Raw genomic sequence first — 17876 nt, forward strand, 5'->3', positions numbered from 1 at the left:
TAAACCTGAAATGGATGGAATTAAAGGGTCATGAAAGCTGTATAATTAATGAGGTATAATTTGGAGGTGTTCTATAACCAAAGTGGCATCCTCTGTGCAAGCATCATTATGTGTGCCTTGCTTACAATCGTGCATATTAAGTCCAAACCAGAACACATGCTAACGTGGAGTAAAAGGACTTTTAGGGTGTTGTACTACCAGTTTGAGACCTCTCAAAGGGAAGGATGCTGAGCATTGGTTGGCTACTTCCTCTATCCCTTTATTATTAGTAAGTTTAGCAATGGGAGAGATCACTTTGTGTTGAGTCTGATTTGACATTCTGCCACTTGTTACCTCATTTCTTCTCTTTCTTTTTCTTTTTTCAGAGAGATTTTTCTTCAACTGTTGACCCAGGTATTTTAAAACTTCATCTTTTCTCCTTATTTTAAATAGCATTTGAAATGTGGAATAAACTCCAGCAATTATCAAATACAATTAAGGAAAGCCTACAAAATAATATTTGTTTCATATCCTTCTTAGAAATCTCATCCTAGGCTCTTCACAAATGCCTGGAATTTTGAAACAATAAACTCAAAGAAAACTGAATCTGAGATAGATAAGTACACCAATTATTTCCTTCTACCACTATTCTTTCAACTCCTTTTGCTGGATTGATTGACTTATAAGACTTAAAAAAAAAAAAAAGACTTACTGTGAAGAAATTTTATGTAATGTATATGTGGCCTAGATGTTTCCTTAGCACATTGTACAATAAACGGGTCGTGACTTTTCTATGTAGACTTTCAAAAGATAAGACCTTAACATTAACTGAATTTATTTTTTAATATCTTAAAAAGTTATATTATGAAAGCTAGCTCAAAAACTGCCTGCTACTGTCTTATACTTCTTTAATAAAAACATTTAAAATATGCTCATTTTGAGAAGTTTCATGAAGTGCAATAATGGAGCATCTTTAATGTATGGGAAGTTAATGAACTTCAAGATAAATAAAATTCCAGCTATATATCCTTTTTTAATATAATATTAATTTATTAAACAGATATTATTAATAAAATAACAAACCAATATATGTATAGGTGTGTGTGTATACGTGTGTGTTTGTATATACACACACGCACGCATACACACTCTGTAATTTACAGGCATTTTCAAATGCATTGCCTTGTGTGATCCTTGCAATAGTTTTCAGCTGCCTATTGAACTTCACCGTCTTGATTCCTGTTTAAATCTCATGAATATATAATGATTTGAATTCCAGAGAGGAAAATAGCTTGGAGAAACCTTTACTTGGTCTCCCCACACTAACACAGCAGGGGAAAACTATCTGTGTGTCTGTTGTAGCAGATCTCAACCCCCCTCCACAAAACTGGATTTTATAACCTTAGTGCTATCTATAAAAACTTCATCCTAGGTCCTAAAAGTCTTACCAGGTCCTAACAGTTTCTTTTACTGAGTTTACAGCGTTCTTTCTGCCTAATATACAGAGGCAGGGGTCAGTCAGTTCCAAGGGCAACGTGAAACGATTAGAGTATGATTTATTTCAGACTTTTTTATTTCTCTCAAGCCTATTTTTTTAAAAGCACCTACTGGCATTCTTCCACCTAATTTTACTCCAGTTGTGCCATTGTTCCCTTTTTTCCTAAGAATTCCTTCTGGTGAGTACCAAGGCTCTGGATACACATCTCTGAGTGACAGGGCCAAGATTCTGATTCTCAATCCAGTGTCTTTTCACTCAGCTGGATTTAAAACTACCCAGGAGTAAATCATCCAGCTCTGTACCTAAAAGAATATAAGCTGAGGACTGCTTCTACTTTTCACTTCCCACTCTTTGATCACTGCAGTCCTCAGAGAGCCTCAGTGAAAAGACAGACATGGAAAGGAAGAAATAAAAGGGCTGACAGGGAAGAGACTTCAAAGGCTAAAACTCAAATCAGTTTTGAAATGAGTCAGCAGGTTTAGGAATAGGTCTCCTAAGTGAAGAGGTTTTAAATTTGGTTTATCATCAGGGCTGGAGATGATCTGAGGCTGTCTTTTCACTATTTTCACGCACGGCAAAGGATGAGTCAACCAAAACCAGCTGTATTTAATGGTGGTACCATTGCTACTTACTTACACATGGTTTTCCCTTAAAGGGCTCAAATTCTCTTCAGAATGTATCTTATTTCTTTATAATGGTGAAAAGGTTGTACCATTCTCAGATTTTATATCAGGACTTTTAATAGGATAGTGAAATTAAGGAATAGTAAGTTAGACAGTGGAAAAAAGCATACCCAGGCAAGACATCTATTAGTATTTTTGGGACAAAGAGAATGAATGGGATTGTATGCTATTCCTTATCTATTTTGAAAATATTTGAGCATGAGTACTTATTTCATAAAGCAGAATGACAAAACCTTTAGGAGTTAAGCTCATAGAAGTTTTTGAAAGCTTCTTCCTCACGACGATTTCAGTGTTAGCCCCCAATCTCATTTAACTAAAGGAAGAGAGAAGTAGGAGAAAAGAAATTTGATGAGAAGTAACAAACAATAACACAAAGAAGGGTGGCATTTAAGAATGCTTGAATGGATTCTTGGTAGAGTCATTCTACGGAAAGTAAGTAAAGGAGCATTCTTGCCAAGGTGTGTTGGTAAAATAGATATACACTGAGAACACAAATTCATTTTCTTAAGCAACGAATATTTAACTATAATTCCCTACTACTTATCAGCATTTGCTGTAGTAGAAGTCGACAGTGGTCAATATTTTCATAGGAAAATATCCTCAATGACTTGTAATTTTAAACTTTAGGAAATGTTTATGAAACAGATTGGGTAACATCCTCCTGTGATGATGCTTAGAAGTTTTACAAACGTCCAGGTAATAAGACACAGTGGAATTATACTGATATGTGAAGAAAGAATCATTCAAAATTGCTTCTATTCTATAGATTTATTAGACTACCAATAATATATTAATATGGAAGAAACCAATTATGTTTTTAAACAACAAAGCAAGAGAAGTTAGCCGTCATTAAATTCTTAAGATTTGAAAGGTTTCCATTTCTTTGCCAGTCTCAGAATGGTGCTTTATTTATATTCAAAGCCAAGGTCAAGAGAAAATCACTTCTAATATTGCCACCATGTAGTTCAACAAAGATGTGGTAATTTTTCAGTCATTAGGTCATTAATAAAATTAATGCAAATGTTTCACAAACCTGAAATCATGTGGTAAATGTTCTCGTAACTATTATTCACATAAGGTATGGTACTTCTATTCTAAATAGAAAAGGACAAACATAGTAGCTCCCTCTGAAAGCACCTCTTTCATGATGATGTTTTCTTCAAAACTCTTTCTAGATCTTTGTATTATCTTTCCTTTAGCTTTGGTAACTCTGACTTTTCAGTCACTTTGTAAAATTATCACTAATATACTAAATAAAGTTTATTCTATTTTTATTGAGGTACAATTGACATGTAACATTATACTTGTTGCAGGCATATAACATAATGATTTGATATTTATCTATACTGTGAATGATCATCAGTAAGTCTAGTTAACATCCACTGACATGCAGAGTTGCAAAATTTTCTTTTCTTCTGATGAGGACTTTTAAGCTCTACTCTCTTAGCAACTTTCAAATATACAATACAATATCATTAACCACAGTCACCATGCTGTACGTTAAATCCCCATGACTCATTTATTTTATAATTGCGTTTGTACCTTTTTGAACCCCTTGACCCATTTCCTCTACCCCCGACCCCCCACCTCTGGTAACCACCAATCTGTTCACTATCTAAACAAAGCTTAAATTACCAGCTGTTTGCAGATATTTAGGTGCTCTTAGAATGATGATCTGATCTTCTGCCTTTGAAATAATGCTAGGAGAGCTGCCCTGGTGGGCTGGGGGAAATCTAACAATCATTTGCAAATGTCAGGTTGGATACCTTTGATTTAAAGATCCAATATGGATCTCAGTCTAGGTAAAACCTAGCCCACCTTTATTCTGGGCTCACCCTTTCCACCCAAAGTGACAGTGGCAGGCGTCACCTCAAGTCACTGTCCCCATTTATACTTAAGGCCATACAACACAATTTAAGCCTAATTATCTGATGTTAATCCCTACACTGCTCTGGATTTAAACCATACACCTTTTTCATTTTCAAAGCTGGCCTCCAGCCAACTGTAATTGGTTAAAAAAAAAAAAAAAAAAAAAAACAAAACTTCTCCAAGACATATGAAACCATCAGGAGCACTGCCTAACCTGGATGAAGGTGCTTCATGCAGTTTGATGCTGGCACTACGGTCCCTCCGTACTGGGGCAGGCTCCAAAGTGGGCAGACCCGTGGCTGAGGTGGTGGTTGTCCAAGTTGACGAAACTCGTCTCAGCAAACCAGGGGGCAAACTCCTCCTCAGGCGCTGGGAAGAAGGAGCGTTGATTTTGTTACCAAGCATATTTTCTATCACTAACTTCTATATAGTGAAACAAAATGGGTTTTTAATTGGCAGTGGATTTATTAAACTACCTTGGTTGAATATCATTTACCTAAAATTTGGGCGCTCAGAAATTCAATAAGAAACTCTGGCCAAAATCAATGAATATTATAAAAGTAACATTTTGGGGATCTTTATTTCAATGTTTACACAAATATGGGATTGTGGGAAATGAGAATCAATTACCTCTGTGATAATTTTATAGTTATATTAGTTCAATAGGGCTGATACACACATCATGTTAGTTAGTCATTATGACCAGTAGATTTTCCTCAAAAGACACTCGTGTGGGACATGGATTGATTTTTATCATCTAGCACAATAGTAGTCGCTATATCAAAGTGTTTATTGATTGATTTTTAATTTCTTGATTCACAAATGACAGGAGCTAAGGGTAAGAGTATAACTCACAAGAGGTACCACCTCTCTTGGGGTTAACATGACTTAAGACAGGCAAATGGGTAAAGTCTTTAGGACCAGCTCCTCTTAATAGAAGACTCTGCTGGTCGAGCTGTGACCCTGTCTTTGTTATTTCTTTTCCTACCATATCCTAAGTGGGATCTGTGGCACCACCAGCACTCAGGCATGGTTCTGAGTTCCGCAGCACGTGCACTGGCCCTCTAACGAGAGCCTTAATCTTAAAAATCAAAGGGAAGGCAATCTAACACAACTACAGCAATAGTTATAAGAGGCAGGAGCTCAATTCATTTTTTATTTGTGACCAGTTACTCCAAGGAGACCAATTGTGTAGGCAGAGTTTAACAAAGACTCAGTCTGCTCTTCCTGAAGATGGTAAAAACTCTGAGAAGTGAGGATATGGCACCTCAGGATTCAAGAAGACCTCTGATACTAAATAGTTTCCAAAATCTCTTAAAGATCTGGATATGCATCTTAGAAGTAATTCAATAGGAAGAGAAAAGGTCAAGCGCTGTAAATATCAGTATTGTCTGTAAATCTGTCACTGACTTCATGTCTATTTTGAGGCCCAAGGGAATCAGTTACTCTCTCCCCATTCCTTTATTGTTGTATCATGCTTAGCCGTATCTTTCTCAGAGAAGTAGATGTTGGAAGGAGGCTTAAATAACTTAATTGACAAAGCTGCGTGAAGGACACGCCCTGAATCAAGAGACTCACAATGGCAAGAACATAGGTGTTACTGACTGACCACCGGCTCCAGAGGACAGCTGCTTGTTTACCAAATAAATGAGTGTGCTGGATGTACCTGAGACCACTGAAATTCTGATTCTTTTTTTTTAGTCTTTAGCATGACTTGTTTTTAAGTAATACTGAGGTCTAAACTGGGTCCAGAACCCTATTCCCTAGAGCTTACTTTTGCAAAACTCTTATATGTTCTATGTAAGAAGAAGAAAATATATATGACTCACGAAGGCCATCTTTTACTTTAAATAATCTAAAATCAACTAGAGCTTTTCTAAGTTCAAAACTTGTTGGGTTTGGGAAAGACATGAGGATACTACGAAGGCTACCATACTAAGAAATCAAAGAGCAAAGGAATCTTGTGTTTCAGAAGGCAATGCATTTTAAACAGAATCCACAAGAGTGGGAGCAGGGATTTTTGCTGTTTTTTTTTAAATTTTTTATCACCACTATATACCAGAACAAATCCTGGTATAGAGAAGAAAAAAATTTCTTGAACGTCTGAGTAAAAAAAGGTAATGCAAAAAGGTAAATTTTTTTCATTACAGAAAGCTATCACGTGTAAGGATGGAAGTCTTTGCGTTTACATTAGCATTACTTTGGCCACCATGACTGACAGACACATCTTTGGGGAGTCACTGATATGAATCTCCATGTGGGTTTGGGGTGATAAGAAAGAGGCCCAGGAGACAGTGGGAAGAAACAGTTTCACCCTTTCAGGAGCATGTCATTCATACCTACCTTGGGAATAGCCAGCTTGTCTTTTTCAGAGCTTTCTTCAGAATCAGAGCAGGTATAGTTTTCACTGAAGGAAGCGACGGGGTTCACTCTGGGCTTGTGAATGGCCTGGATGGTGAGCTGCGTGCTGAGAAGGTTGCTCACTGCCCTCAGGGACGTGCACACGTTGGGGGGCAGAGAAGGGTCTGCCAGGAGGTCGGTGATGAGACCGTGCGCCTCGCCCATCACGGCAATATCCACAGTGATACTGGTTCCTGGAGACTGAGACACCAAACACAGGAGGTCGGGTGAGAAAGGCCTGAGGTTGGAGGCACAGGGAGGGAAAATGGGCTTTTTCTGAAACGTAGACTGAAGTGACACTAGGGTTGCAGTAAAGTAACATTCAAATCACATTTCTGTTTCAAATTTTGCCAACATTTGCCGTGGCTTTTGCCAGTTTTGTGTTCAGGGCACATTTTTACTGTTAGAACCTATGGAGGCACTTTGAAGAGATACAAAGATAAGCACCAGTTTTTAAAAAATAGAAAGTTTCAGGAAACAACAAAAAAATTCATATTGATCACTCCTAATGAAGAGCTCAACATTTTAATGTATATTATTTAGAAAGTGTCCATTGATAGATGAATGGAAAAAGATGTTTTTTATATACACACAAACACACACACACACATATACACCCAAAATGGAATACTACTCAGCCATAAAAAAGAAATTTCATTTTGAAAAGCAACACTAATATAGTATAAAATTTTAACTTTAGTAATATTCTAGTGTGATATTTGAGCTGGGTGTGTGATAATTATTCAACTAATATTAGAGATAAGCACAAAAAGCAACTCAACTTGTTGTTCAGATTCACAAATTGTCCCTCTTCTTGTGGTTGGTAAGAACAGAAATTTCAGTTCTGGAATTCCGTGGCACATCTGGCGTATTCTGCCAAACTGCCTATCAGATTCAGAGTTACTCCTCTATATTTGCTAAAGAAATGAAGAGCATTAGAAACAGAGGACAGGATCGTTCCTCACCCTGCTGGTCAGGCAGGAACGTAGGCGGGAAGATGTGGGAATAAGGGAGAGCATGGGCAGGGTCAAGGTTAAGAAAGTAGGTGAAGCTTAAAGACGGCAGGCCGATGACTGTTAATACTGGAATGCTACCACAGTATGAGGCACGAGGAACCCACGGAACTGTAAACTGAATAACACGGTGATTGGCGTGAGGTTCTGGAACTTGGCTACTTACATCCCAGTCATGAGTTCCTGACCCTACCACTTTCTAGCTGATTGATTTGGCAAGTTAGTAAGCTCTCGGTGCTGTGACTTCTCCATCTGTAAAATGGATGTAGTAGAGTACCAACCTCAGAAGGTAATGATAAGAAGTAAAAGGGAGATTATAGGTAAAGCACTTACTGTTGTGCTGTACGCGAACAATTATAAGTGTTCAATAATGATAATGATATAAATACTAGAAATAATAATTCTGGAGTTTTTCAATAAGAGGCTATTAGAGATTTGGCTATGTATTTGGGAGAAAATAAAGTTTAATCATTCTTTCACAACAGACTTAAAAATAAACTCCTGAGAGATGAAAAATTTTATAATCTTGGGATTAGGAAGACCGTTAAAAATAATATAAATGGCATAAACTGTCAAGAAAACATCTAACAGATCTGACTAAATGAAGACATAAACTTCTCATAAGCAAATATGCCATAAGCAAAGGTAAAAAACAAATAGTCCATGAGAAAATATCTGCCACCCAGAGAAGATAAAACATATGCAAATAAAAGGCCTTTAAAAAAAATCGATAAAAGATAAACTTGGGAAAAGGAAATGAATATACAATTCAAACAAAATTTAATAATCAAATATACAAAAGCTACTTGCCTCCTGAATATTTAAGACACAAACTAAAGTAATAAAAAAAAATGTTTACTGGGCTTCCCTGGTGGCACAGTGGTTGAGAGTCCGCCTGCCGATGCAGGGGACACGGGTTCGTGTCCCGGTCCGGGAAGATCCCGCATGCCGCGGAGCGGCTGGGCCTGTGAGCCATGGCCGCTGAGCCTGCGCGTCCGGAGCCTGTGCTCCGTAACGGGAGAGGCCACAACAGTGAGAGGCACGGGCACCGCAAAAAAAAAAAAAAAAAGTTTACTTATTAAATTGCAAAATAATAAAAGACTGCTAGCGCCGAGTATTAGTAATGGTTTGGGGAAATGAGCAGTGAGTAAAAACTAAGCCAATATTATTGCAAAGAAATTCTTGCTGAGTCTATCTATTTATAGTTTAAATGTATATATCCTATAATGTAGCAAGACAATGTAGACATCTAGTCCAAAGACAAACTACATATATACAAAAATATAAAGATAAGGTCACAAAGGATACTGCAATGCTCTGATAACAATCAAAGAATGTGGCCATAAATGCATCATCAACAGAGAAACTGTTTAAAAAAGTTATATTACAAATAGACTATAAAGTATAATGCACTTATTTAAAAGATTTGGATAGGTCTATAAATGTTTATTTGGAAGAATATTCATAAAATATTGTTTTATTTTTATAAAGTATGTCACAGAAAAAGTGAACATATATTTTTTGCAATCAGAAAAATATGACAATTATGAAAACACCCAACATCTGTGAAGGTATCTAGTCTTATAATAACTATAAGCAAGGATAAATTATTCTGTAAAGCTATCATATAGAAATTATGTCTTTTCATACTAGAATAATAAGAGTAGCAATTATAATAATGGTGGATAATAATGGTGACAGCTGGTATTTATTCAGCACAGTGTACAAGGTAGGTACTCTTATTACATTTATTTTTATTAGTCAGAAGTAACTTGCCAAGACTTCCCAGTGGCGCAGTGGTTAAGAATCCACCTGCCAATGCAAGGGACACAGATTCGAGCCCTGGTCCAGGAAGATCCCACATGCCACGTAGCAACTAAGCCCATGTGCCACAACTACTGAGCCTGTGCTCTAGAGCCCGCGAGCAACAACTACTGAGCCCGCGAGCCACAACTACTGAAGCCCACGTGCCTAGGGCCCGTGCTCCACAACAAGAGAAGCCACCGCAATGAGAAGCCCACGCCCCACAACGAAGAGCAGCCCCCGCTTGCCGCAAATAGAGAAAGCCCGCGCGCAGCAACGAAGACCCAACACAGCCAAAAAAATAAATTAATTAAAAAGAAAATAACTTGCCAAATAACTGAGTCAAAAATAACTCAGAATCAGATAGCTAGAGCATGGAAACGTCAGGCTGCAAACACAAATACATACGCTATTTCCACAGCTCAAGAGCTGAACTAGCAGGTTGAAATAAATACTGAATGTTTTCATTGTACGTTACTAAATATATCTGTAATTATTTAATGCTTTATTTAACCATTGTACCATGTTTTTCTCTCTTTGTAGGTTTAAATATCTTCCATGAACCAACATGAAAATTTAAGTGTAATATTAATAGCTTTAGGATATATAATTATGTGTATTTCACATTTTTATTTACATTGTTAACTTAAAAAATATTTGTGAGAAATGCCAGTCAATTAGGTTAACATTCCCTTTTAGAAACGTATTTTCAAGTGCATCTCTAATTATTATGCTTCTGAAAAACTCACCCAGTGTGATCTTATGAAATAGTAATATTTATTCCTACCCATGTTGTTCTAATAATCTTAAACTAGTACGTTACTGTACTATTTCCCTAAAAAAATAAATTTTAAGTCAAACTTCGTACCCAGGACATAAAATTTTAAGATTTTTGACAATAAAATTAACAGTTTATGTTCTAATAGTTAATAGATTTTCTCAAAATGGTCTCAGTACATAAAACTTACAAATCTGAAGAAAAAGTAGAACGTGCTCACTGACAATCATAATTACATTTTAAAATAAATTATTGGTGAGAAAACAAATGCATCTTATAATTCTCTAATTTTATGTCTTTTTTTTAAAGTAATGGATGTATTTCTTATACACTCAGAAAAAAACAAATAACTAAAAATTTAAAAGTAACTTTAAAATAGAAACAGAACTGAAAACTCATCCTTGTAAGCCAATGTTAGTGTTACATAAGAACTTAGAAAACAAGCACATTATGTAATCCAATGTTACTTATACTGTCTGTAGCTTTTGTGAAAGCGAAGGTCTTCAAGTGAAAAAAGAAAAGCAATACTCAGGTCAAGCTGATTTGCTTTGTAGTGCAACAGAAACTAACACGGTATTGTGAAGCAATTACACTCCAATAAAGATCTATTAAAAAAAAAGCATATTACCCATATTGGAATTGGCTAAGAAACCAAACACTTCAACTATTGGAAAAGTCTCCCTACCGTTATAAAGTCAGGTCTTTGTTTTATTAGTTTTACGATTTAAAAATTAAAATTGTGTAACAATTCAAAGTTGTATCACGCATAAGAAGTTATCATCAGTTTTTGACTCAAATAATGAAAGGCTTCAATGAGGCATGAAATCTAAAACCAACAATCAGATTTGTTTGCCACAAACTTGCCAAGGCTAACCACACACGAAATGATGAAAGACTGAAAGATAGATGGGCTGCTGTTTCAATAAACAGCAGGCAAATAATAAAGACCCAGGGAGTCACCATAAAGGAATTTCAGGGGAGAGGGGCTTAGGAATTTCGGTAGTGTTTTTTCATCACATGATACAAAATATGAAACAACACAGAGTGACTCACACAGAGGGTATTTCCACACCTAGTCAGCTTTCAAAATAATATAGTTCAATTTCTAGGTATACCAAATAACACTCGGAAAAAAATTTCATTTAACTGGTGAAGTCTTAGCTAGTGATAATAAACACTAAAGGTTAAGTTTATATTAAAGCTACTTTAAAGGAAAGTCTTAAGCTAACAGCCTGAAATCATCTTTGAGTGCAATAACCAACTCTACTGAGCATAAAACCACAGTTGAGTCTTTTTACGGTGCATATAATCAAACGAATCTTTTCCTTGAAAAGCAATAAAAAACATTTTACTTTGCAGGCTCTCCTTATAATGGAAATACTTATATTTAGCATTTAGGAAAATGCAAGTATAATTTCCTGGGCACTATTTAAATGACACCCAAATGTGGATTGCCACCTCTAAACTGAAAATCTGGAATTTAAGTATGATAAACAGTGGAATAAAGTGCAGTTTTATATATCAAGCCCAAAATAACTGATTCTTTTGGTAAATCCACCACTTTGCAAAGCAACCCGTTCTTTCAGCATCTTCCTTTCCCCCCTTTATCTTCTTCCAGTCTACTTCACCATCTCCAGGATGTCCTATGCAATGCTGGTTGCTATGGTAACAATCTAGCTTGCTTCCAAGTTACTTTACTCAACATAAACGGAGGGCCAAGAAAATCTGGAGTCAGAGATAAGTTAAGGAAACAATAACAAATACACTTAGAAACAACATTAGATGTAACTCCTAGACTGGGCATGTATCAATTCAATTATAGAAATTTTGTTTTTACTGTCACTACTTCTGTGGTAAAACTTTGAAATTACAGTTGTGGTATGATAAAGGGGGAAAGATTTGCAAATGTGTAGGGGTCAGAAAAAACTTGCACTCTATAAAGGGCATCTAAATTTCTAAACCACCATAAGCTGCAAATTATGAAAAATTTAGCAAATAAATCTATGTGGTCAAACGACTACTAAGAATGTAAAACAAAATTATATATCTTTAAGGAACGTGACAGATTATTTACTGTGGCACTGTGTTTGGGTTTCTATCAACATATTGTTCAGAAATGGAGAATTTCTAAAAGAAAAATGTCATTAAGAAGTCTTACGAAATAACTACTGGAACAAGGTAAATGAAAACAAAGAAGCAAACAAACATCATTTCACTCCAAGAAAGTGAAAGTGCCCAAGTGGGAAATCAGAAAGGGTTTGGGAAAGTTGATGTCAACAGCAATTACCGATTCAAAATGATTACGGAGATTATCTGGTATAGAGGGTGGGGTGAAGATAAGGCATGCAATTCTTGACAACTTTTTTGGGGGGACAGCACCAGTATAGTCACGTTCTAGCTCTTCTCCCTATGCATTTTGAAGCAAGGATTAAACTGATAACTTAATGAAATAGGTTAAATACATCCCTGCCCACGGGCAGAAGATGTAATAATTCTCAAGTCTTCCGACTTAGTGAATCATTTGATGTGTCACTTGCTTTGGACATTAATTTATTCTAACTGGAGGAAAAGAATTGGAAGCAGCACAAAAGCCTCTCTTCATAATTCTACATGAAACTCAAAGATAGGTTATAAACGCAAAAGCGCTAGAACTGATATAATTATCTCCATAACCTAGTTGAGGTGGTTTATCCCACAAATTAGGCCACTTTTTTTTGTTGTTCAGTATTTTAAGTTTTATGATGGTTTCCAAAACCAACCATGGCTTTTCTCTAGGCGATACTGTATCTGTTGGAGCCCTCGGGCCCCGCCCCTGCAAAATCAGAGAACTCGCCTTTATCTTTCTAAGATCCCTCCCAATTCTGTAAGCCTAAAGCATTTCTTTACATAACATACATACACACACAAACATCAAAGAAGAATCAAATAATTTTAAAACTTATTTCTTGGCTCATTAAGAATTTTAAATTTTTAAAAAAGATTTCGATTTATTTACTTTTAAATTTTATTTTACTGAAGTGTAGTTGACCTATAACGTTGCATTAATTTCTGCTGTACAGCAAAGTGATTCAGAGATATATATAAACTCTTTTTCATATTCTTTTCCATTATGGTTTATAATAGGATATTGAATGTAGTTCCCTGTGCTATACAGACATAAAAAACCTTTTAAAATTATTATGTAGACTTCGAAAAGTCCTTGTTTCACCAATTGCTAATCTTACTCAAGCTTCACCTTCTAACTTATTATTGACTCACTGATGGCTGTTTCCCTCCTATGGTAAAATGTCTAATGTACACCAAGTACTTATGGGGAATAGACTATTTTCTAGAACTTCCACTCCCAACAGTTGAGTTGCACATTTGCCAAGTGTCAGTTTTGTTTGGTCCTAAATCTGTTTAGGCCAGTTGCAACTATCACTGTAACTTACATATGCTAATAAAATATCTATAAACCAGTGATATGTGAGTAAACAATGGAACAGTTTCTTTAAAAACTAAGTTGAATAATTTTAAAGACTTCATAAACAGACTCATAAAGATGAAGCCCCGACAATGATTTCTGTTAAATTAAGTAGGAGTGATATAACTGTAAAGATTCAAGAAGAAAATGATAAAGTGCCTGAAAGATTTTCAACTCAGAACGCTTCCAAATGGCTGTCATTTCTACTGTAAAACCAACCAACAAACAAACAAAAACAAAGCAAAACAAAACCAGCCCTGAAGCTCGTAGTCATATACCATGAAGTATGGGTGTGCTGCATGTAACATAACTTGGAACTCTAATCAATATAGTGAAAATATACCCAAAGAGAAACATTCTTGTCTCTTCATCACAAATGTGTGAAATCTACATATTCATATGTATCAAGTTAAAATATCAACATATTGCTAGAGCTACGGAAAATATGTTGTATTTTTATGATTCTCTGCTTTAAAAACTTTTAAAATTAACAGATCAACTACTGATTAAGAGGGCTCCATACTACTTTAAACCCAACACATTCTTTCACTTGAAATGAGACATAATATAATAGCTACATTAAAGCTATGCACTACCACTCCTGGAACAAGGGATAAGAAGTGAAGTTTGGTTTATGAACTAACACGTGGTGTACAAATAGGCACAAGTGTATATTTTCATCATGTATGTAATTTGGGAGGTCGTATGTGTGAGAAGTTGGAAGCGAAGGCATAACAAATTGGGATATAAGAGAGGAACTTTTATTCATTCATCAATATCAAATTTTTATTTTATGAGGTAGTACGTGGGGCCTTTAAGAACACAGGATCTAGAGCCAGACTGCCGGTGTTCAAATTTCAGATCTGGTGAGAACTGGGGAAAGTCACTTATCTCCTTAGCTCCTGTTTTCTCATCTCTAAAAAGAGGGCAATAATAATGCCTCCTGTATAGTATTATTAATGATTCAATGGGATCAGGCACATAAAGACCTCAGTAGAGTGCTTGGCCTCCAGTACATGTTTGAAAAATACTATATAGCACCACCATCATTATTATTATTGCATTGAAAAAGATTATGTGCAAAAAGGGCTGTATATGTATGTGTGTGTTTGTCTACTACATACACTGGGTCAGTAGTTTCTTTATAAATGAAGACAGCATAGAGATATCATTTCTCTACTGACAAAACAAACCAACAAATGCAAAAACTTAGTTTCACTTTTTATTCTAGGTAAATATAGTCATAAAGATTGTATCCCCTACTCCTATATACTCAGAGTAGTTCTGAGATTAATTTTAGGCTCTTAGAAAGTAATTGCACAGAAGTCCTGGTTTCAGTTAATATGGTTGACTGCACTGGTAGGATTTATAACACACTACGTGAAAGGAATTCTAAAAGCAGACATCTTAGCTCCATTGTTGGAAGTCTTTTCTTTTTCTTTCTTTCTATTTAGTCATCTTGGGAGACACCCTGGGAGGCAAACACGACATGGGAAGAACATTCTCAGGGTGAAAAGGGAATTGGGATAAGGGAGGAATAAACAGTGTAAGGGATGACACATAAAAGGAGTCACTGGGACTTTTCTTACCCAGCTTTGGTCCTAATGCTGGGAAAAGATGCATGATAGGCTTTGGGAAGCTGTGTCATCCTATTTCTCTAAAGCAGTTTTCCACCCCTTGCCCTCCAAATCTTTCTCTCTGATACCAGGAAGCAGTCTCTTAGTCTAAATTCATTTAGAAGATGAGCTGGATTCAATAAATGATCTTTGGTGCATTACTGGGTCTGACCTCAGAGCCAGCAGAATTGCATATGTGTTTATACTTTCATAGGACCCATTTATAATTTTAGACTTGAAGTTGGTTGGGAAATTTTTAAAAAATGAAATCATGTGAAAATTTTGCAGTAACTCATTGTAGGCTGAACCTTGGCTAAATGTCATCCTAAGGAAGCAGATGTTTGCTTATTTTAATTTTCTGGCAGGGAATATGAGTTGACCTTTGGATTTTCTCCTTAAGATAATATGTATGTACAGTAGGAGGAAAACATACAGGGCCCTTCATCAAACTGCTTTCTAAAAACATCTCAGTTGGTCGGGACTCATTTGAGATGTGAGACACAGCAAACTCCAGCAGTTACCAGAATTCTTAACCTCCTTCTCTTTTGATGGTCAGAGAACATTCCATGTCACCAAATAGGATGTAGTACATGGCCTTGTGTCCTTATATATTTCCCTACATTCTGTCTGCAAATAAGCCCCAAAGTGTTAAAATTGTCCCTCTGTTTATGTTTTCTAAGATCTTCCAGACACTAGCAAATTCACCCAACAACCTCAAAAATAACAACTATCACAGAATACTGTTTTATTATTTAGGAAATAAAACATACTTATGAAATCGCTTACTCAAGGAAGCACCCATATCTCTGAGAAGATAACCTTAGCTGCCTTTGACTTCCAGGCTGGTTCTCTCTGTTTCTTCTAATTATAAAAAGATGAGGTGGCTGGAAAAGCTAGGAGGAATTCAGGTAATACTGTTCCTGGGACTGCTCACGCAAATGAACTGGGAAGGCTTGGTTAAGTGTAAGTTGCTATGTAAATAAAAAGCATGATCATTTCTGTTAGTGGAAGAAACTGGATTCTCTGATTGAGCACAAGCTTGTAAATATTACAGAAAAAAATCAGAGTCTCTGAAATAAGTATGAACTCCTAAAGGTGATGAATTCTGATGGTCTTTTGTTTGTTGAATTTTAAGAATTGCTGTTAAACTTGAGCTTGAGGTTTCTGTTTGCTTAGCCTAGAAACAATTTCGGTGAACAACAGATGGCAGTATTCTGCCTTTAAAAAAGAACTCCAGTTGTCTGAACATCTTTTTGAATGAGTGCTCTTCCCTCATTAACAGACACAGTTTAGTTTCTTTTTTCATACAAAAAAAGAAAACACAAAAACTAAAACCAAAACAAAACACAAAAACCTTACATAAGACTATTGGTAGAAAGTAATAAAAAAATCTTAAATTGTGTTATATCTCTCAGGATCATTGTTAAAGTGAAACTGGAACTACATCCTTAATAATTTTTGTCTCAATTACAAACATTTTGGCTCTGTTACCTTTCTCCATTTTTATAAGCTACCCAAGGCAAACATGACCCATTTTCGTACACAATTTGATATAAATTTTTCCACGTGTAATTCTCTACTATGATTAAAAGATTCCTAAAACTAAACCATCAAAATGCACATTTAACGCAAGGGTCTTGTGAGGCTTCACTGGCATTTTCTTTATCTCCACTGTGTCATCACCAGATTCTTTGCCACCTCGTGTGCAGTGGGCACTTACTCGATGCTGCCGATTTGCTTCCACTACTGTTGACCTGGGAGATCTTCCCCTGTACTCTTGCAGTAGCACCCACTCTGGTTGCCATATGAATGCCTGTTGAGGCACTCCTGTACTTCATCCACTGGAAGCACCAAAACCAAAAACAGCCAGCTGAAAAACCCTGGGAGCTGTAACTTCCGAGAAACCTGCCATCCCTGAGCAGTTCTCACATGTAGTCAGAGAACCTCTCTCACTGTATCTCCGACAGTTTTCCGTTCAGCTTTTTGGGCACTCAGGGACATGAGGAATGAGTTAAGTCATAAGTAGCATTCTCCAAACCGCTCAAGATAAGTAAATTTCCTCTCTCCAGTTCTGTGTCTTAAAGAAATATAGCGACAAACAAATTATACTGTCCAAGGTATTTCCTTAAAACAAATAACTGAATTTTCTTGAAGCCATCCTAAAACATTTAACCTTCTGGTACAATGTCATGTTCTAATCTTAAAGTTAAATAAAATATCGAGAATTGTTAGACTGTAATACTGAAATCGTGAATAAAAATTATATTCAACAAACGGATTCTGGAATAACTACTATCCAGAAAATAATGAAACTGCTGAAGAGAAGTAATAGTACTGATCAAAAGAAGCAACTCTACATTTTTCTATAATCTGCCACATGTATGAAAAGAGTAAGTACAGGATCGAGGTATATGGATTAATATTTTCTGGAAAAGACAAAAAGCTTAAAAGGACTGGAGGGAGAAAGAGAATGGCCTTTTGGGGACCTGCAGTGAAGGTCAGAGTGCTTCGGGTTGAAAAGCACGTCGTCTGTGAACAGCATGCTGACTATCGTTAATAATACTGTATTGTATATTTGAAAGTTGCTAAGATAGTAGATCTTAAAAGTTTTCATCACAGGAAAATAAATTTGTTAACTACATATTGTGATGGATGTTAACTCCACTAGCTGTGGTGATCATTTAGCAACATACACAAATATCGAACGTTATACACCTGAAACTAATGTAATGTTATGTGTCGATTATATCTAAATTTATTTAAAAAAAGAAGAA

The 17876-nt window shown here is 36.1% G+C and overlaps 1 protein-coding gene across 2 annotated transcripts in view; it reads right to left on the bottom strand.

The window, feature by feature from the left end:
- Window positions 1-17876, bottom strand: part of PDE3A (phosphodiesterase 3A) — a 300679-nt gene that overhangs the window by 49017 nt on the left and 233786 nt on the right. For both annotated transcript variants that reach the window (XM_065887140.1, XM_065887139.1), the window contains exons 3-4: window positions 6373-6630; window positions 4244-4398 (exon numbers count right to left, since the gene is read on the bottom strand). In XM_065887140.1, the coding sequence (XP_065743212.1) occupies window positions 4244-4398; window positions 6373-6630 (413 nt within the window). The remainder of the gene's footprint in view (window positions 1-4243; window positions 4399-6372; window positions 6631-17876) is intronic.

Source organism: Phocoena phocoena, chromosome 11 (assembly GCF_963924675.1).
Source record: "Phocoena phocoena chromosome 11, mPhoPho1.1, whole genome shotgun sequence".
NCBI classification, from domain to species: domain Eukaryota; kingdom Metazoa; phylum Chordata; class Mammalia; order Artiodactyla; family Phocoenidae; genus Phocoena; species Phocoena phocoena.